The sequence below is a fragment of the Neoarius graeffei genome, chromosome 3, assembly GCF_027579695.1.
Source record: "Neoarius graeffei isolate fNeoGra1 chromosome 3, fNeoGra1.pri, whole genome shotgun sequence".
Lineage (NCBI taxonomy): Eukaryota > Metazoa > Chordata > Actinopteri > Siluriformes > Ariidae > Neoarius > Neoarius graeffei.
In genome coordinates, this window is record NC_083571.1 from 13,140,413 (window position 1) to 13,162,294 (window position 21,882).

The window sequence follows — 21,882 nt, forward strand, 5'->3', positions numbered from 1 at the left end:
TATGATTTAAAAATAGAAAACACAGTTGTTTATCAATAAATGGCTTCACCCAACCACTACCCATGAGTGGGGAAAAAAGTTTTTGTGTTATCATTCATATTCTCTGAAAAAAGGCCAAGAAAGCAAAAATTCTGCCAGGGTATGTAAACTTATGAGCACAACTGTATGCCAGCCATCCTGCTAGCCATCCACCCAATAAGACACCTTCAACAGGGCTTTCCCCAGAAAAAAAAAATCAGAGCAGTGCTACTGATGCAGAGCCCAGCCCTTAAGGTCTGGCCCAGCCTGGAGGGCTGGCTACTAAGGGGGATCCAGGGGCATGCTCCCCGGAAAGTTTTGAAATTCGAGACTTCAATGGTGCATTCTGGTGGCATCGAGGGCTGATTTAAGCACAATTCAACATTATTAAATTTGCTTTTTTTCCTTGTCAAATATGCAAGGGGCAAAATTTAAAGGCCAAAATTAGATTTGAAATGAAAACACTGGAAGAAGTCAATTCAGAGAAATATTTAATTTTACTGCACAACAAAAATGAATAATAAATAGCACGGCTCTTCATATTCCAATTCCAGGATGCCAGGAACAGAATCGAGGTCAAATCATTCAACAGTGCCATCAAGCGACCAGCGCCAAGAACGTGGTTTTTATGTATGGTTGCGAATGGCAGTCAGCGCACGCAGCGAAACCCTTTATTTTCACTTCTGGGTTGAGTACCAAAATAGTCTTGACCTAGATATTACAGTATCTTCCTATTTCTATAGTTATTACTCATTTTCATAGGGGAATAGGAGACATTTAGGTGTGGAAAGTACTCTGCATTGTTCAATTTAGGGTATTGATTTTTTTTGGTGTGCAAGTGCAGGCTTGTAGTACTCGAGTCCCACTCATGCTCTAATTTTAAGGACTTGTGACTTGACTTGGACTTGAGCACTGATGACTCGGACTCATGCATTAACTGCATTCGGACCCGTAAATTGGAGACAAGGACTAGGATTTTTTCTTTATTTTTTGTAACATGCCATAATAATTTGGCAGAAGATATTTATATCTACATTAATTTTTATACTAACTTTGTGCAAGAGAATGCACATTCACCTGTACATACATCATTTTCAGGAACGAACTAATGTTAATGGCACTAAAATGCCTGGAGAGAATGCCTCAGGATTGTCCGCTTTGCTTATACAGACTTCTTGTGCAGTGGGAAAAAATGCACTGCTATGTGTTCCATATGTAGAAGAACTATCGAGGAGACGACGGGGATGACCTCGAACTTCAATCGTCATTTGGCAAGACTCCACCCAGAGAAGGAAGTGACACACTATGTTAATTGCTCTGTTGATAGCGGGGCAGCCCTACCAATATTCAGCCGCTACTGTGTAATCACGATCAATAAAAGCGATGTCCTAACCTGAGCAAGGATTATATGGCACACAAAGGGTTAAATGTATGACACTGCTAATAATCCCCCCTCTAACGTAGATATACATTCTCTGATTAGCTACCTGTTTCTCGCTAACTTACATGGTTGGCTATCCCAGCTGTCACTCCATCTGCTGTAAAAGCAGCACACTTCCCACAGCAGCCATGACTACCCGCCCATCAACCCCCCGTATCTCACACGTACACATCTGACCTACCCCACGCACCCCCCACTCTCCGTCAGCCTACAAATTGAGCTGGACTTCGATGTCCATGCATGCTTGCCCTACGACTCGCATGCTGACTTGAGTATCATGGATGACAGCCCCCCTCCCAAGAAATGAGACATTCGTTCATTCTTCTTCAAAGTCAAGAATGTAAGTGCAGGGTTTCCGTCGAGCTTTAAAAACTCAACAAAATCCTTTTGATGTATGGAAACCCTTCATAAAAGTATTGCTGCGGCTCCTTAGGCAGGTTTAGCAACGTGACAGGACGCATCAGAGCTAGGCTACGAATATTGGTAACTGCAGCATGAACATAAACGAAGTCACAAGCACATCTGCAGTGAAAATCACAACACATGTTACGAACACAGAAACAGGCAACAAAAAGATATAATATGGAAAATGGAGGGGCAACAAAAAGACAAAAAATGGGGGGTATACTACAAATGCAATACTAATGTAATCATAATCATACTATAATAGGCAATCACTAAATTATATATCCAAATATCATTTTAACTAAATTTGAGCTTAATTACAGAATAGAAAATGCCACCAGTAGCACCTATTTATGAGTGTCTCAATAAGGCAGTCAGTGAATTTTGAGACACCCCCCCCAATGTCAAACAATACAGATATTGAATTAAAAAAACCCCAATATTTAATGCTAAAAATGCTTAAAGTTTTTAATTCTTATTTTCATGTATTTCTGTGGAAGAGACAGAACGACTACTTAAACACAAATTAGGAATTGTGTGGTGTAAAAGTAATAAATCATCAGACTCTAGCAATGTTGGGTTAGGCGCCTTGCTCAAGGGCACTTCAGCCATGGATGGAGATGTAGGGAGAGGTAAGGGTGGGATTTGAACCTGCAACCCTGGGATCCAAAGACCAACCATTAGGCCACGGCTGCCCTCATTAACCTATAAGATTTGCATGACATGAAATTATGATTGCTAATGGAAAAAAAAAAAAAAACACCTTTCGGAAGCTCTGCCTTGGATCAATTTTGTGTCCCCACCAATGTCAAAACCAAAGTTACTCCCTTGGCGGGGCTTACTTGCTGACCTATGAACTAGCTAGTGTTAACTCTCTCATGTTATTTGCCGGGCGGCACGGTGGTGTAGTGGTTAGCGCTGTCGCCTCACAGCAAGAAGGTCCTGGGTTTGAGCCCCGGGGCCGGCGAGGGCCTTTCTGTGTGGAGTTTGTATGTTCTCCCCGTGTCTGCGTGGGTTTCCTCCGGGTGCTCCGGTTTCCCCCAAAGACATGCAGGTTAGGTTAACTGGTGACTCTAAATTGACCGTAGGTGTGAATGTGAGTGTGAATGGTTGTCTGTGTCTGTGTCAGCCCTGTGATGACCTGGCGACTTGTCCAGGGTGTACCCCGCCTTTCATCCGTAGTCAGCTGGGATAGGCTCCAGCTTGCCTGCGACCCTGTAGAAGGATAAAGCGGCTTGAGATAATGAGATGAGATGAGATGAGATGTTATTTGCCCTGTTGATAGTGGGCGGGGCTTGTTGAGCAATGAACGAGCTTTTTATCTGTAGCCTATTCACTAAAATGGGGCAGTCGAGCAGTAACGTTAGTCCAACACAGTAGGAAAGACGGTTTCACATAAAGGCAGCAACAGCCACTGTCAAATGGCGCGGTTGGAGTCTTGTTCTCGGACTCGACTTGGATCAATAGTGGATTTGACTCGAAATTTTCTTTAATGACTTGGACTTGACTTGGAATTGAACCCTGGGGACTCAAGACTGGACTTGGATTTGAGACTGGACTTGGACTCGAAGTTTAGTGACTTGACTACAACACTGTGCAAGTGACATTGTGGCACAGATGTCGCACAGCGTAGCGCAGCATCATGTATTTGCACTTTCAGGAAAGCCCTGTTCAGTCCATTCGTCCATCTATCCAACCAACCATCCATTCAGTCAGACATACAATAATTCATCCATCCATCATCACAAAGATATTTGTCAAGTTGGATGGATGGCTGTTTGGATGGTTTTATGGATGGGTGGATGGATGGATGGTTGACTGGAGGGTTTTATGGGTGGATGGATGGCTCATTGGATGGTTTTAAGGATGGATGGCTGAATGGCTCTTTGGATGGTTTTAAGGATGAATGGACGGCTGATTGGATGGTCTTATGGATGGATGGATGGCTGACTGGATGGTTTTATGGATGGATGGATGGATGGATGGATGGATGGATGGATGGATGGATGACTGTATAGTTTTATGGATGGTTGACAGACTAGTTGCAAGATAGAGGGATGGACTGATTGATGAAATCAGACATCCAATGAGCCATCCATCCCTCCATCCATCCATCCATCCATCCATCCATCCATCCATCCATCCATCCATCCATCCATAAAACCCTCCAGTCAGCCATCCATCCATCAATCCATCAAACCATCCAATCAGCCATCCATCCATCCATCCATCCATCCATCCATCCATCCATCAAACCATCCAATCAGCCATCCATCCATCCATCCATAAAACCATCCAATCATCCATCTATCCATCAAACCATCCAATCAGCCATCCATCCATAAAACCATCCAATCAGCCATCCATCAATCCATCAATAAAACCATCCAATCATCCATCTATCCATCAAACCATCCATCCATAAAACCATGCAATCATCTATCTATCCATCAAACCATCCAATCAGCCATCCATCCATAAAACCATCCAATCAGCCATCCATCCATCCATCCATCCATAAAACCATCCAGTCATCCAGTCGATCATCCAGCCTGAAACAAATCAGACATCCATTCATTAATTCCAGCCAGCCAATTATTCAGCCATTCATACATACCGGTACATCCCATTCAACCAGTTACCCAGTCAGACATCCATCCATCCTTCCATGCATACATACATTCAGCCCAGACATTCATCGATCCAACGAGCCAATCTCATATCCATGTATCCCATCATTCCGCCTATCCAGCCAGACATCGATCCACTAAATCCACCCACCCATCAATCTATCCATCCATTTTTCAGTCAGCAAGCCAACTTGCTACTTAGTTACAGTATTAGGGTAAAAAAGGATCCTTAAGGGTTCTTTTATTGATGAACAGTCCTAACATCCTGTTGTAGGATTTCCCGGTTGGAAAAATCTAAAATCCTTTTAAGGTGCTAGACAGATTTTTATTATTTTATAGGAATGCACTTATTCACATTCCTATTGACATTCAATCATTCATCTTACTTTCTAAATGTGTTAGTTTGCTGGAGGCTGGAGGATGAGGCGGTGAGTTTATACAGATGGAGTCTGCTGGAGGCTGGAGGTGATGACTCTTGTGGCCAGGCTTTCCTAAATAAATCATCACTCTGTTGATTTTACATTCTTCACAAAGACACAACACCCACTCAGCTCAGTCCTGCCATCATTCCAGCAGATAAAACGAAACACGAAGAAAAACACAGCCATCAAATATGCATGAGAATTAAATGGGTTGAAATATAATGACTGTTTGGGGAAACTTGATTGTCACTGTGATTAATTGCGACAAAGATGCGGCTGGCATTAAGAAAGATTTGTGTTGCGCTTAATTAGCAAGCTGTAAATCCAGGCCCTGTGGGGACGCCCCAGGAAACTATGTGAAAAATACCAGTTAAGACTGCTCCACTTGAAACCTTATTCTGTTTGGCAGTAAAGGACTCCGTTGTCCTCGAAAATGTTTGTAAGTTGTTAATTTTCTTAATAGGATGTGAAACGGGATGGCACAAGTTCAGCATTTAAAAAGTCAAAGGCAAAAGGATTGAATGCATACATATTTTAACGTTTTTAAACAAACAGTATCTTACTTGCCCAGGACACAGCTGTTTCATTTCATTTGCTTTAGCCTTGGGAAGACTTTCCTGAGGCAGAAAACTTACTCACTGTTACCAAGTGCTAACACTGGAGACACCTTCCATAAATGTTAAAAAAAAAAAAAAGTTCAAGAAAATGTCACCATATCAACAATTATAATAAATACAGAACACTTTTTTCCATGGAATAAAAACATGTATTCTGTTCCCTTAAATATAAAATAATGATCCGTGTTTAAGGACTTCATAAACTCTGATTCTAATAAGACTCTAAGTGACTGCTTTATTAAAATCAGGGCTTTGAACCGGTTCAAGGAACGAAAACGAAAACCGGGAACTTTTTCTATTTCACATGGAACAGAAACGAAACCAGAAACTTTATTATCTTTTATGTTCCGGAACAGAAACGCTTATTAAAATTAATGGTAACCGGTTAATACCGGTTTTTATTTCGTTCCTCAAAGTTTCCGTAGCCTACAAATAAAAAAGTCATTCTTCTCCTGCGCAAGTTTCTATGACCCGCTGGGGTTCACTTCCTGTGTGACGTTCGCTGACTGAATGGAGAGAGCGGGAGGGTGGACTACTATCACGTCTCCACATCTTAAATAAGAGGTAAACATTGCAGTCTATCGTTATTCAAAAACGTCAATTTCAAACACGATATCAATATATTTGTCCACGTTAATGAGAGGCTCGCGAACATTAAATGACGTTAACCTCTGTTAGCCTATCAATGCATAGGGCCTGACTAGCCTTTGGTAACACACTAAATGAATTCTCTTCCATTTTTGGCACTTTTTCTGTTTGTGTAGATGGGAAGACATACTGAGAATCCAAATCGCCAACATTTGAAATAATAATTGTTTTGAATTATTTCTTGTCTTATTTAATGAAGGTTGTAATAGAATTAGCCTACATTTGGCTTAAACTGGATGAGACAGAGACATAATTTTATAGCCATTTGTTAAACAGCTGACAGGGAACGTAATTAACCGTTCCGGGAACGAAATTTTTTTGTTCTAACCGGTTCGGGAACATCTATTTAATGGTGGAACCCAAAACCGGAAATGTTAAAATTCCGTTTCTGTTCAGAACGAACCAATAGGAAAAAAATTCTGGTTCAAAGCCCTGATTAAAATCGCTTGTATTCTTTACTGTAAATTACAATACATTACAGTTAAGCCTAGATTTATTTCTCAGTTGATATTATACACTTTTAGTCTTATCGATCAGACAAATCCATGTTGTCACAAACATTTCTCCCTTCACGTACATCCATTTCTCACTTTGCTAATTCTAGAGGATTTTATTTGAACTCGTATGTTGAAGTGAATTCAGGGTGTTCGAAAACTTTTGTTTCGTCAGTGTATTTGTGATTCTTGGTGTTATGGTGCTGCCTGAATGCAGCATGTGAACTCACAGGATCTGCAGGGCCGAGATTTTGTCCTTGAGCAGCTCCTGGGCTTTGTTGAAGTCGGAGAGCATGTTCTGCGTCTCCCTGTTGTGCAGGGCGTTTAGCTCGGCCATCTCCCGCTCATGCTTCTTACACAGGTCCTGCTCATGAGCCCTGAGAACACACGCACACACACACACACACACACACACACACACACACACAGCTCATTTGATCACACCATTAACTTTCATCCATCCCAGGGCTGTTCTGCCGCTTTCGCTCTTCCATCTTCTGTAGTGGCCATCTTCTGTATGAAAGCTGTGTATAAATCACGACATCCCCAGTTGAATGGGATCATTGCGTTTTATACACTTCCTTCTGTTTATTTATTGATTTTCATTCAGGACAAACTGAGCGCATCCCCCCTTCAGGAGCAAAGTCCTCTTCATACTGGAGCGGCAAATTATACTTTTAAACACGCTCATATCTGGTATACACACTCACAATCTCTCTCTCACACACACACATACACACCATCCCTGACAGATCAACAAATGTGTGTGCATTGAGGGTGTGTGCAGGAGTAGGCTCTGCTTTCCCACACTCATTTCTCCACAGGAGAGCCGAAGTGATTTGTCATTTGCTATTATTAGCACAAGGCTCAAGATCTGCTGCCATGTTAAATAATTAGAAATGAAACCTTGTGTGAAAAAGTGCATGTACAATGCATTATAGTACAGCTACACAACATATGTGCAATATGTACAACCCCAATTCCAAAAAAGTTGGGACTTTTTTTAAACCGTAAATAAAAACAGAATGCAATAATTTATAAAATCATGGAAACCCTATATTTCACTGAAAATAGTACAAAGACAACATATCAAATGTTGAAACTGAGAAATTTTTATTGCTTTTTGAAAAATATATGCTCATTCTGAATTTGATGTAAGCAACACATTTTAAAAAAGTTGGGACGGGGGCGTGTTTACCACTGTGTTGCATCACCTCTACTTTTAATAACACTCTGTAAACGTTTGGGAACTGAGGAGACCAATTGCTGTAGTTTTGAAAGAGAACTCTTGTCCCATTCTTGACTGATATACAATTTCAGTTGCTGAACAGTTCGGGGTCTCCTTTGTTGTATTTTGCACTTCATAATGCACCAAATGTTTTAAATGGGAGACAGGTCTGGACTGTAGGCAGGCCAGTTTAGCACCTGCGCTCTTACTACAGAGCCAGGCAGTTTTAATATGTGTAGAAAGCGGTTTGGCATTGTCTTGCTGAAAGAAAGAAGGCCTTCCCTGAAAAAGATTTTGTCTGGATGGCAGCATATTGCTCTGAAACGTGTATATATCATTCAGCATTAATGATGCCTTCCCAGATGTACAAGCTACTCATGTCATGTGCACTAATGCACCCTCATACCATCACAGATGCTGGCTTTTGAACTGTGTACTGATAACAACCCGGATGGTCCCTCTCCTTTTTAGCCTAGAGGATGTGGTGTCCATGATTTCTAAAAAGAATTTCTACTTTTGATTCATCAGACCTCGGGACAGTTTTCCACTTTGCCTCAGTCCATCATAAAAGAGCTTGGGCCCAGAGAAGGTGGTGGTGTTTCTGGATATTGTTTATATCTGGTTTTAACTTGCATTTGTGGATGCAGTAATGAACTGTTTTCACAGACGATGGTTTTCTGAAGTGTTCCTGAACCCACTACAGACATGTGTCTGCTTTTAATGCAGTGTCGCCTGAGGGCCTGAAGATCACAGGCATCCAATGTCAGTTTTCAGCCTTGTCTCTTGCATACAGAGATTTCTCCAGATTCTCTGAATCTTTTAATGATATTATGGACCACAGATAATGTGATCCACAAATTCTTTGCAGTTTTACATTAAGGAATGTTATTCTTAAATTGTTGCATTGTTTGTCCACGCAGTCTTTCACAGAGCAGTGAACCCCTCCCCATCTTTACTTCTGAAAGACTCCGCCTCTCTGGGATGCTCTTTTTATACCCAGACATGTTACTGACCTGTTGCCAAGTAACCAAATTAGTTCTTTGGTTTTTTTTTTTTTTTAGCATTACACAACTTTTTCAGTCTTTTGTTGCCCGTCCCAACTTTTCTGAAATGTGTTGCTGACTTCAAATTCAAAATGAACATATATTTAAAAAAAAAATGTCTCAGTTTCAACATTTAATATGTTGTCTTTGTACTACTTTCAATGAAGTATAGGGTTTCAGGGTTTCCATGATGTGCAAATCCCTGGCATCCCTGGAAATGATAGTGAACGCAATGTAAGTGAAGCATTTTTCCATTTATATTGTACAGTATTTTTGAGTTGATTGGAGTGTGTAGGAACTTTCAAGCTGTAATCCATGACTTCCTGATTAACTGGGGAACAAATGTAAGGTGACACAGAGGCCAAATTCCCTCAACATCAACATGGGAAAGATAAGAGAACGCACAAACTAAATGAAGGGGAAGTGTGCTGACCTTCATAAGTCAGGGAAAGGTTATTATTAAAAAATAAAGAAATAGCTACTCGCCTGAAAATGTCCATTTCCAATTAGGGCAATAATTAAAAAAGTGGACACCAACTGGAACTGTTACAAACTTGCCTGGAAGAGGCAATCATGGAGGGTACTGTGTATGATATGCTTCTCCATGTTGGGGGAAGGAGCAGCCGACAAGACCGCAACAGAGTTGACAGTGTCACGTCTTTTACACCACATTGGGCCAACAACACCTTCGTGTGTTCACAGTGAAATGATGTTATGATATACATAACCATTTCTACTGTAAGATACATTTGCAAAGGCTGGGAGAAGAAAAGGTGGATTATGTAGTGGATAACGTCATTACATCAGAAATGCGTGTGTACCACAGTACCTGCCTTTTTGAGGGCTAGTTTCAGGAGACAATATTAGCTCTTCTACATGTGCACCTTGCAAACCGTGGCAATGATGATGGGAAACACACCTGCTGTATCAAACTCAGTTGAACAACGGTACATTTAAAACGATTCGAAACGAGTTGCTAGTCGGTTATAACGTATTATTCTGTCTTATCAAAATCTCTTTAAAGCTGTAGGGCTGAGTGGGACTTTGTTCTTGAGATACTTGATTGTTTAGTGGCTTGTATATCTTTCACAGGATGACAAATGATTTGAAGGATTTATAGGGTATTATCTCAAGATGTCAGAGTCGACGCCGTCACACTTCACCACGTTTTGGAGAACTGATTCCACTGAATATCCGAAACCAAGGTAAAAGCCAGAGCAAATATGATTACCCAGAACTGATAGGCGTGGCTATTAGAAGCTCCAGGGGCTAATCTGAATTTTGATGAATATTAACAGTGCATCGGAAAGCAATCCGAGTAGGTGATAGTACATTGAGAATGCTTTGCTTTTAAAGTCAATGGAAACAGCAAGATTAGAGAATATGACTAAACTTTGTGAAGTCTTTATGAAGCCCTTTCATCGACTTAACTATTAATGCAGCTAATTCATGCTATAATATACCTAAATCTAACCTTAACATTAAGCTTAGTAACTAAAAGGAAACTTTTGGGTCAAAAAAAAAATTAAATAAACGTTTTTGTGAACCCACACATGCACACACCTGATCTGTTGATTGGCTTCGCTGCGGATCTTCAGCACCTCTTTGCCCTTGAGCTCCAGCTCCTTGGTGAGAGTGCTGATGTTCTCATTCAGCGTGTGGATCTCATGATCCAGATCGGCGATGTGTTTTTTCCTGCGAGTCACTTCCTCCTGGAGCTCCGATATACGACTCAGCAGCTCCCGTTCCTTCAACACAAAAACACAAACACACGCCACCTTAGAAACAACCACTGATGACCCTGCTATTCATGTGGCAACAGGTTAAAACTACTAACAGGTGAAGTGAATAACATTGATTATCTCATTACAGTGGCACCTGTCAACGGGTGGGATATATTCAGTGGCAAGAGAACACTCAGTTCTTGAAGTTGATGTGTTGGAAGCAGGAAAAACGGGTAAGCGTAAGGAGCGACTTTGATGAGGGCCAAATTGTGATGGCTAGATGACTGGGTCTGAGCATCTCCAAAATGGCACATCTTGCGGGGTTGTTCCCGGTATGCAGTGATTAGTACCTACCAAAAGTGGTCCAAGGAAGGACAACCGATGAACCAGCAACAGGGTCATGTGTGTCGAAGGTTCATTGATTCGCATGAGGCATGAAGGCTAGCCCATATGGTCCAATCCCACAGAAGAGCTACTGTAGCAAAAAACTGCTGAAAAAGTTCACCTTTCTGTTTTTTCACCAGTTTGTGCTACAGTAGCTCTTCTGTGGGACTGGACCGTATGGGCTAGTCTTCATGCCCCATGCAAATCAATCATGACCCTGTCACCGGTTCACCGGTTGCCCTTCCTTGGACCACTTTTGGTGGTCCAGAAGCTCCAGATGTCTTAAAAAGAACACAGTTGACTTATAATTTGTTTTCATTGCTGAAATATTGAAACAGCTTCCATTTTCTTAACAAATTCACCTCAGCTGAACTGTTCCTGAAGAGAGATTTAGTCTGAAAGAAATGAGTGAAAATAAAGGCTAAGCAGCATTCTAAAAAAAAAATTAAAGATAAGATAATAGAGTTTCGTAACTTGTAAAATTAGATCTAAGAGGCTGGACATGCCAGTAAGCACTGGTGGCTCAGTAGTGAGGAAGAAGTGGAAGCTGCCTCACACCACCCAAGCAGTGCTTAGACAAGGCTGTCCCTCAAAACTCAAATGCAAAACCAGACAGAGGGAAGCTACAGTGAGGCCAGTAGTTACTCTGAAGGCGTTAGAGTACACTGGCTGAGAGTGGACTGAAGGTGCACCATAGAACCATTTCAGGAGTTCTGCATAATTAAGGACTGTATAAGAAGGTGGCTAGAAAGAAACCATCGCTCAAGAAGAGGCTTATGAAAGGGAAAGAACTCACAAAAAAGCCACAAAAGTGAAGAAGTGTTTATTTATTTATTTGGTGTGATGAGACCAAGATCAAGATTTGTTCTGGTTTCAAACCTAACAGGCCATATGTCAATTAATACCATCCCTATAGTGAAATATGGTGGCGACAGCATCATACATTTGGGGATGCTTTTCGTCCTCACAACCCTGGGCATCTTGTCTAAATTAGGCTAGGCTGACACTTGCACGATTCCGTGGCACGCATTGGCACGACTCGAGTCGTGCCAGTGCGCAAACTAGTCGTAAACTGGCGTGAAGTGTGCGTAAACCCGTCGTGACTGCGTGCCATGTCGGGACGAGAATTTTGAAATGTTCAAAATTTTGGTCACGACAAAATTTCGCGACCTGGTCGTGAACTATGCGCAAACTGTTCGTGATCTCGTCGGGAGGATGCGTGCCAGTGCATGGAAGTGTGCGCCATGCCACGACTGTCACGAACTGCCATGAATAGTTCACGAACAGCTCACATCGAGTTCACGAGTAGTTCACGACATGTTCACAAATTGGTGCGCGTCACAGCGTGGCCGTGCCTTCCCACTGACACGGTCACGCATTGATGGCACAAGCAGTTCACGACTAGTTTACGCACTTCACGAACAGTTTGCGCATGGCACGAGCAGTTCACAAGCAGTTCACGACTACTGCGCGACAGTGGCGCTCGCGTCGGTGCGGGGGTATATATAGGGCTTCCCGGACACTTCTCGCCATTCGCAATTTTTTTTCTTGCTTTTTTCTTTAATGTCTTTTATTTTCTAATCCTTCATGACTTTTTTTTGTGGGGGGAGTTTCATTTCTTTTATTTCAAAAATGGAACAACTGTGGATGCAGCTCATGAAGCTACTACCATTCTTTCTTGCCAAGGGACAGCACCAGCAGGGGACATGTAGTAATGTGACAGGTAGTCTCGCTGATCCTTTGCATCCTTCTGGGTATGATGGCCGGTTAGAGGCAGCAGCCCCTGCAGGTGTCGGTCAGTCCTCCATCCACCAGGGATCAGATCATGTGTGTCCGGATCTTCGCGGTCCACTTCTGAAATTGCGTGTGGGTATCTGATGAGGATGAGGTTGTGCATGACACAGGCGTGCCCAAGTCGGCACGACACCGTCCGAATTGCGCAAACTCGTCGTGCCAATGCGGGAAGTGCGTAAACTATGCGCAAACTATGCGTGAACTCATCGTGCCAGTTCGTGAATGTGGACGGGCACGCATTCGTGAACTCATCGTGAACTATGCGTGAACTAGTCGTGAACAGTGCGGGAGCCTCCCAGTTCGTGCCCCAAAATGGCACGACTTGCCACGACAAAATCATGGCCAAAAGTCATGCAAGTGTCAGCCTAGGGTTAGATTAGACTAAGGTTTGTCATTGTGCAGAGTACAGGTACAAAGCCAATGGAATGTAGTCGCATTTGAAGGGAGAATGGATGGAGCAAAATACAGGGGATATTACAAGAAAAACTGTTTCAGTCTGCTAAAAACAATCAAACAAACAAAAAGCTTGGGCGAAACTTCGCCTTTCAGCAGTACAATGGTTCCAAACACAAGGTGGTTAAAAACAAAGTTGTACAGCGGCCAAGTTAAAGTTCAGATCCGAATCCTATTGAGAATCTGTGGCACTGTTTGAAAATTACGGTCAACAAATGATACCCACACAACGTGGAGCAAATCTGCCAAGAGAAATGAGTGAAAATCTCTCCCAAACAGTTTACAAAGCTGGTAGGAACATAACCGAATACTCTTAAAGCCGTTACTGCAGCAAAAGGTGATTATACCCAGGACTAGTCTGAAGGGGTTAAAGAATTACTCAAGCAGCATTTTTCAGTTTAAATTTTTTAAAGGATCCGCTGACAAATAATGAATTTCGTATTTGAAAATGCACTTTTCGAGCACATTGATTTGCAGTAAACATGCTGGCTGGAGCAATCTGTGGAAGCATCATTTGTAATCAGACAAATCTGATGACTTAAGGGAGTTGAATACTTTTGCAAAACACTGTACGTGCATTAGGGCTCAAACAGCAAGAAGGACTTATGGCACTTACGGCTCAAACTTCACAGGTTATAGGATATGATGGTTCTGATGAGGGTGGCACAGTGGTGTAGTGGTTAGCACTGTCGCCTCACAGCAAGAAGGTTCTGGGTTCAAGCCGAGTGGCCGATGGGGGCCTTTCTGTCTGGAGTTTGCATGTTCTGCCCGTGTCTGCGTGGGTTTCCTCCGGGTGCTCTGGTTATCCCCACAGTCCAAAGACATGCAGGTTAGGTTAATTGGTGGCTCTAAATTGACTGTAGGTGTGAATGTGAGTGTGAATGGTTGTTTGTCTCTATGTGTCAGCCTTGCGATGATTTGGCAACTTGTCCAGGGTGTACCCCGCCTCTCGCTCACAGTCAGCTGGGATAGGCTCCAGCTTGCCCGTGACCCTGCACAGGATAAGCGGTTACGGATAATGGAAATGTATGTGCACTATGATCAGGGTTTCCAGATCCACAACAAAAGCGGCACAATTGACAAGTAGTACAAAAAACAAAACAAAAAGACATAGTTATTTCACCAAGATCCTCAATGATCTCATAAGATCAGACCTTCACTTGGGTGTCTCTTCTTAGCAACCGAAATTACTATGGCCCAAGATGTCCTGAGTAGCTTTTTGCTTTCAAATACAGCCAAACAAGAAGTCACCCTTCCTGGAGATGGGGAAAGTGAGTAAATAATTCAGATGCTTCCTGAATGAGATGAGATGAGAAAAGGCATCTAATAGCTCTTGCCCAATTCCCTCAGCACTCTGGACACGTTTTCAAGAGCAGTACCCACATTTATAAAGTCCTGCTTTGAATATATAATCAAAAAAATCTTAAAATAATAATAATTATAATAATAACCTTGATGATTTTAAAATGTCATCATTAACATATAGTCATCATCATACATTAAGGAATACATGAGCAGAACTAACAGCTCAGTATGATTAAGTGGAGTGTAGTTTAATTAGCCAGTGCAATGCACATAATCTTTCACTCTAATGGCATTGACTTTTTAAAACGTCAGCTCTTCCTATGGCACAATGCCCAGCCTATAGCTGCATTTAAGGACAAAATGAATCTTGCTTAATTGAATTATAATCTGCTCATCTCGTTTTACAATTTTGTAAATACCATTTCACACCTCACAAGTAGCTTAATAATAGGATAACAGTGAGTCTTGGAGCTAAAAGTGTACGTTGGTGCTCTTCAGGTTAGTGATTCTATTAGCTCATGACAGAAAACCTTTGACGGAGATCTAGCATGTAAGTGTGTGCTAAAAAATTATCCAGCACCTAAATAAAAACTGATCAGACATTTTATTGATATACGGAGTAGAAAACTACATCGTGCATATCAGCATATGGCCTACAGCTAGTAACTGTACATCTACAAATTAGCATTTTGTATTATATTCGAATTAAGTGTCTGAAATGGTTAAATGTATGTATGTATGAATTTCACTTGTTTTACACTAGTGATATACAGTCTCCTTTAAATGTTTTGGAATAACAAGACCAATTTTTACGCGAGACCTCTCAATCCTTAGGTGATCAAAAGTATCGGAACATATACTCTTAAAGTAAATCACACTTATTATTATACATACAGGACACTTTTTTGATGGAATAAAACATGTGTTCTATTCCCTTCTAGCAGCTTTCATTCATTTGGTTTGATAGCATGCAATATTGTTAGCATATCGCTTATCTTATGTGTGTTACGCCACTCTACCCAATTTAATCGGCTCCCCGGCCCAGCTTGCTGGGTGAGGCGGGTGTGTGGGGCACCCAGAAGGATTAAAACAAGACCTATCAAAGGGTGGATGAGCTCCTAGTGAGCCAACGCCCACCCCTGCACAATAAATTGCCTTGCAGCAGCGTGCCTCCACTGGCATCCTGAACCTCATTTTTGCCCTCGAGTCTGGGACATGTTGTCAAGAGGATGATGGATAGTGCGACCAGCATCGTCACCAAGCACACGCTTCCACGATGATAAATAGCCACCAAGTAAAATCATCATGGCACCTTACTCGAATCGAGTGGCAGCGACGACGATGACCCAATGGAGAACGAACGTTGAATATGATTGTCAAGACAACATGATGTCACACGTCAGAGATGTAAAACTTCCACACTAGTGAGCGATTGTGACAATTTGCAAACAAACATGGCCGCCAAGTTCGTTTGGTTAAATATGGAAGATTTTGAAAGACCTGTTGAACACCCAAAAGGAATCTCATCTCATTATCTCTAGCCGCTTTATCCTTCTACAGGGTCGCAGGCAAGCTGGAGCCTATCCCAGCTGACTATGGGCGAAAGGCGGGGTACACCCTGGACAAGTCGCCAGGTCATCACAGGGCTGACACATAGACACAGACAACCATTCACACTCACATTCACACCTACGCTCAATTTAGAGTCACCAGTTAACCTAACCTGCATGTCTTTGGACTGTGGGGGAAACCGGAGCACCCGGAGGAAACCCATGCGGACACGGGGAGAACATGCAAACTCCGCACAGAAAGGCCCTCACCAGCCCCGGGGCTCGAACCCAGGACCTTCTTGCTGTGAGGCGACAGCGCTAACCACTACACCACCGTGCCGCCCCCAAAAGGAATGTATAATAATAATAATAATAATAATAATAATGGCTGGCCTTTTTTCGTGGTATATCAGATATATTCCATTCAGCTACTCATCGTTGACTTGTTCACTATCATGCTAACTGAATGGAATATATCTGATATACCACTCAATGCCAGCCAATATTATTTAAATACTTTGTTGCATGTCCCTTGCTTGCAAGAACCACATCAACCTGGCAACCCAGTGAAATCTCCAAACTGTTGCATTCTTTTTTGTAATGCTTTTCCAGGATTGATTTCAGTAGTTGTTTGTTTTACAGTGTTTCTCCTTTCAGTCTCCTCTTCAGTTGGTGAAATGCTGCTCAACTGGGTTAAAGTTTGGTGATTGACTCAGTCAATCTAAAACCTTCCACTCCTCCCCCCGATGGACTCCTTTATTGTGTTGACAATGTGATCTTCATCATGATGAAATTCATTCATTCATTCATTATCTCTAGCCGCTTTATCCTTCTACAGGGTCGCAGGCAAGCTGGAGCCTATCCCAGCTGACTACGGGCGAAAGGCGGGGTACACCCTGGACAAGTCGCCAGGTCATCACAGGGCTGACACATAGACACAGACAACCATTCACACTCACATTCACACCTACGGTCAATTTAGAGTCACCAGTTAACCTAACCTGCATGTCTTTGGACTGTGGGGGAAACCGGAGCACCCGGAGGAAACCCACGCGGACACGGGGAGAACATGCAAACTCCGCACAGAAAGGCCCTCGCCGGCCACAGGGCTCGAACCCAGGACCTTCTTGCTGTGAGGCGACAGCGCTAACCACTACACCACCGTGCCGCCCCATGATGAAATTATGTCATTAATAAAGATTATTGAGCTCATTCCAGAAGCAGCCATGCAAGACCCAGCCATGACACTACCTCCACCATGCTTGAATGGTTTGGTTCATGAGCAGATCCTTTCTTTCTTCACACTGTGACCTTTCCATCACTTTGGTAGAGGTTAAGCTTGGTTTCTGAACTTTTGTGGCTCATCTCTGTATTTCTTTTCGAATTCCAGTCTGGCTTTTTGATTCTTACTGCTGATGAGTAGTTTGCATTTTGTAACATGGCCTCTATATTCCTGCTCTCGAAGGCTTTTTTGAATACTGGTACCTTTGTGGTACCTTCACCTCTGCTCTGTGGAGGTTATTGGTAATGTCACTGACTGTTGTTTTGGGGTTTTTCTTCACAGCTCTCACAATGTTTGTCATCAACTGCTGTTGTTTTCCTTGGCCAACCTGTTCAATGTCTGGTTGTTAGTACACCAGTGGTTTCTTTCTTGTTCAGGGCATTCCAAATTATTGTACAACCCCGATTCCAAAAAAGTTGGGACAAAGTACAAATTGTAAATAAAAACGGAATGCAATGATGTGAAAGTTTCAAAATTCCATATTTTATTCAGAATAGAACATAGATGACATATCAAATGTTTAAACTGAGAAAATGTATCATTTAAAGAGAAAAATTAGGTGATTTTAAATTTCATGACAACAACACATCTCAAAAAAGTTGGGACAAGGCCATGTTTACTACTGTGAGACATCCCCTTTTCTCTTTACAACAGTCTGTAAACGTCTGGGGACTGAGGAGACAAGTTGCTCAAGTTTAGGGATAGGAATGTTAACCCATTCTTGTCTAATGTAGGATTCTAGTTGCTCAACTGCCTTAGGTCTTTTTTGTCGTATCTTCCGTTTTATGATGCGCCAAATGTTTTCTATGGGTGAAAGATCTGGACTGCAGGCTGGCCAGTTCAGTACCCGGACCCTTCTTCTACACAGCCATGATGCTGTAATTGATGCAGTATGTGGTTTGGCATTGTCATGTTGGAAAATGCAAGGTCTTCCCTGAAAGAGACGTCATCTGGATGGGAGCATATGTTGCTCTAGAACCTGGATATACCTTTCAGCATTGATGGTGTCTTTCCAGATGTGTAAGCTGCCCATGCCACACGCACTAATGCAACCCCATACCATCAGAGATGCAGGCTTCTGAACTGAGCACTGATAACAACTTGGGTCATCCTTCTCCTCTTTAGTCCGAATGACACAGCGTCCCTGATTTCCATAGAGAACTTCAAATTTTGATTCGTCTGACCACAGAACAGTTTTCCACTTTGCCACAGTCCATTTTAAATGAGCCTTGGCCCAGAGAAGACGTCTGCGCTTCTGGATCATGTTTAGATATGGCTTCTTCTTTGAACTATAGAGTTTTAGCTGGCAACGGCAGATGGCACGGTGAATTGTGTTCACAGATAATGTTCTCTGGAAATATTCCTGAGCCCATTTTGTGATTTCCAATACAGAAGCATGCCTGTATGTGATGCAGTGCCGTCTAAGGGCCCGAAGATCACGGGCACCCAGTATGGTTTTCCGGCCTTGACCCTTACGCACAGAGATTCTTCCAGATTCTCTGAATTTTTTGATGATATTATGCACTGTAGATGATATGTTCAAACTCTTTGCAATTTTATACTGTCGAACTCCTTTCTGATATTGCTCCACTATTTGTCGGTGCAGAATTAGGGGGATTGGTGATCCTCTTCCCATCTTTACTTCTGAGAGCCGCTGCCACTCCAAGTTGCTCTTTTTATACCCAGTCATGTTAATGACCTATTGCCAATTGACCTAATGAGTTGCAATTTGGTCCTCCAGCTGTTCCTTTTTTGTACCTTTAACTTTTCCAGCCTCTTATTGCCCCTGTCCCAACTTTTTTGAGATGTGTTGCTGTCATGAAATTTCAAATGAGCCAATATTTGGCATGAAATTTCAAAATGTCTCACTTTCGACATTTGATATGTTGTCTATGTTCTTTTGTGAATACAATATCAGTTTTTGAGATTTGTAAGTTATTGCATTCCGTTTTTATTTACAATTTGTACTTTGTCCCAACTTTTTGGAATCGGGGTTGTATTAGTTCTGCCCAGTGCTTGTGTAATAAAAATCTGATTGATTTTCCTTCTTTTCTCAGCTAGGAAATGGCTTGCCCTGCCATAGGCAGCTCTCTGGTCTTCATGTTGGTTTTCCTTTTTTTTTTTTTAAACAGCAAATGCGCTTTTCATAGGTAAAACCCAGGACTCAAACCAAGTACAGATATTCACAGCTATTAACTGTTTAAACAATCAATCAGTCTAACAGGACAAACCTGGGCAGCAACAAACACCTGTTCCAATATTTTTGGGCACTTGAAAAACAGGTGGGTTCAAAACAAAGGCACCATGTTTGAAGTTGTTTAACACGTCTAGATGTAAATAACAGAAAACGAAAGCTGAAATTCTGATCCATCATTGAGCTTTTGAGCTCAAACCCAAATGTCAGTGTCTAGCAAAACAACAGAATTGGATTTGTGGTTCCAATACTTTCTGAGGGGACTGTATGAGCTGTATAAACTGTAGGCCAGCCATTCTCAAACATTTTGTAGTCTGAGGTGCATTTCAATGTAAAAAAAAAAAAATCATTAGAATTTATGACTGCAGTAGATTATAAACATATCTATTTAACTATTAACCACATTTTGCAAGTATGTAATATCCTGTTTATTTATTACAGCCATTAGAGCTTTTTATTCCTCCTCATCTTACCTCATTATCTCTAGTCGCTTTATCCTGTTCTACAGGGTCGCAAGCACATCTCATATAAACAGCACTTCTCCTGCTTTTAGCCAAATTGCACTTACTGTAGATTCAATGTGACAGAATTTATGATTGGTTTAAGTAATTAAGTTTTAGATTAAAAAGTAAATTTTTAAACACTATATAGCACATCAGTGTGAGTGGCAACCTTTTACAGCCATTTACGCAGGTGATCAGTCAATAATTCAAGTGACCAAATAAGAACTATATAACAACAGTGGTTGATAGTCATAAAATTGTATTAACCCCCTCCCCCCCCCAAAAAAACCCCCCAAAAACTATGGACCCTGTTGTTGAAATAGTGTGTTACAGACCTCATGATCCTAGATGATGCGGCAAGTCTTAGCAAATTCCCCATAATCAGGGTTCTAACTAGGCCTTTTCAGCGTATCGGGCCGATACACAACGTTTCCTTACTGCTAGGCCACAATATTGTCGATATGCCTATAAAAGTTGCCGCTACACAAATAAAAGTAGGCATATCAGATGCTCGCTGCCCGTGCTGTGAAAATTTTGCATGCAGACACTCATCTAAGTTTCCAAATCTGTTATTGCTTAACTCTTGAATATTTTCTATCATGAATACTTTCATTAAAAAGCTTATCTCTGCTTTCCAAAGAAATTTATCTCGTTAAGATCTGTTCAGTACTTTGGGAGTAACGCCAAGCTGAAGTCAGCACAACAGAGTAAAAACTCTGCTCGCAGGACGTTGGGAAACTGCCGGTGCTTTTTGAGTTATGGGAAAGTGGTCAGGCTCGCTCTCTTCTGATCGGTTTCCGACTGGATTACTCATGAATATCAATCAGATAACTTTTTTTTTAATAGGGATGTTCTCTCGCTCTCACTGTTTCTGATGAAGTATTCAGCAAAATTTTCCATCTGCTAATTTTGACGTTATGATTCACAGGAGACTTTGAGGTGAGTTTTCATACTGTAGCTTTACCTACTTATTTTTTTTTCAAATAAAACTGATTCCTGTAAATAAATAACTACTTTACAATATAATTGTAGTTGTTTTGATGAAAAATATTGAGATCTTAGTGGTTGGAATGATATTTTTAAAAAAACCTGGAAGTCAGAAATACAAGTGTCAATTTCAGTTCAATTAATTGGAATTGCTTATTGGATGTGTCTCACACAGTTTTTTCAAGGCTCGCCTTGAAAGCTGTGAATATTATCATTTATATTCTTTAATATAAACACTAGCAGGCCCTACTTTTGAGAAATACAAAGGCCTACAGAGCACAAAGAGGGTATTAGAAGTATTCTTTTATCACTTTTTTATTGAGTGTACTGATTTAATGTTTTTTTAAACCCTAATTAGCATAAGTAATAGTAATTAAATGCTATTTTGCATAATTGGGTTCTACTAATTTTTCAAACTTTGTATTCAGTATACAACCATCTATGTGCCTGCCAATTTCCATGTAAATATCTTGAAAAATAAAAAAGTTATTAAGAAAAAACATTTGATCTCATTTGTTAATGAGGCCCATTTTGGACCATGAGATCCTCGTACAGAATATTACGGCAGTTTTCTAAAAATTAAGCCGTTTCTTCAAGCTTTGATTTGTAATATCTCAGGAACGGATAAACATATTTTAATTCTGTGAAAAGTATGTTGTTCAGCATTCATTTCTGAATTCAGTGAAACCAGTTTCAAGCTATTTGGATTGAATTTAAAATTTCACCTAATATGCCTAATAAAAAGACTTGTCAATCGTGA

General features: G+C 41.4%; 1 protein-coding gene across 4 annotated transcripts in view; it reads right to left on the reverse strand.

The window, feature by feature from the left end:
- The window catches only part of fam184ab (family with sequence similarity 184 member Ab), a 440,896-nt gene that overhangs the window by 31,941 nt on the left and 387,073 nt on the right, over positions 1 to 21,882 (reverse strand). For all 4 annotated transcript variants that reach the window (XM_060915808.1, XM_060915811.1, XM_060915809.1 and 1 more), the window contains exons 14-15: positions 10,510 to 10,694; positions 6,906 to 7,052 (exon numbers count right to left, since the gene is read on the reverse strand). In XM_060915808.1, the coding sequence (XP_060771791.1) occupies positions 6,906 to 7,052; positions 10,510 to 10,694 (332 nt within the window). The remainder of the gene's footprint in view (positions 1 to 6,905; positions 7,053 to 10,509; positions 10,695 to 21,882) is intronic.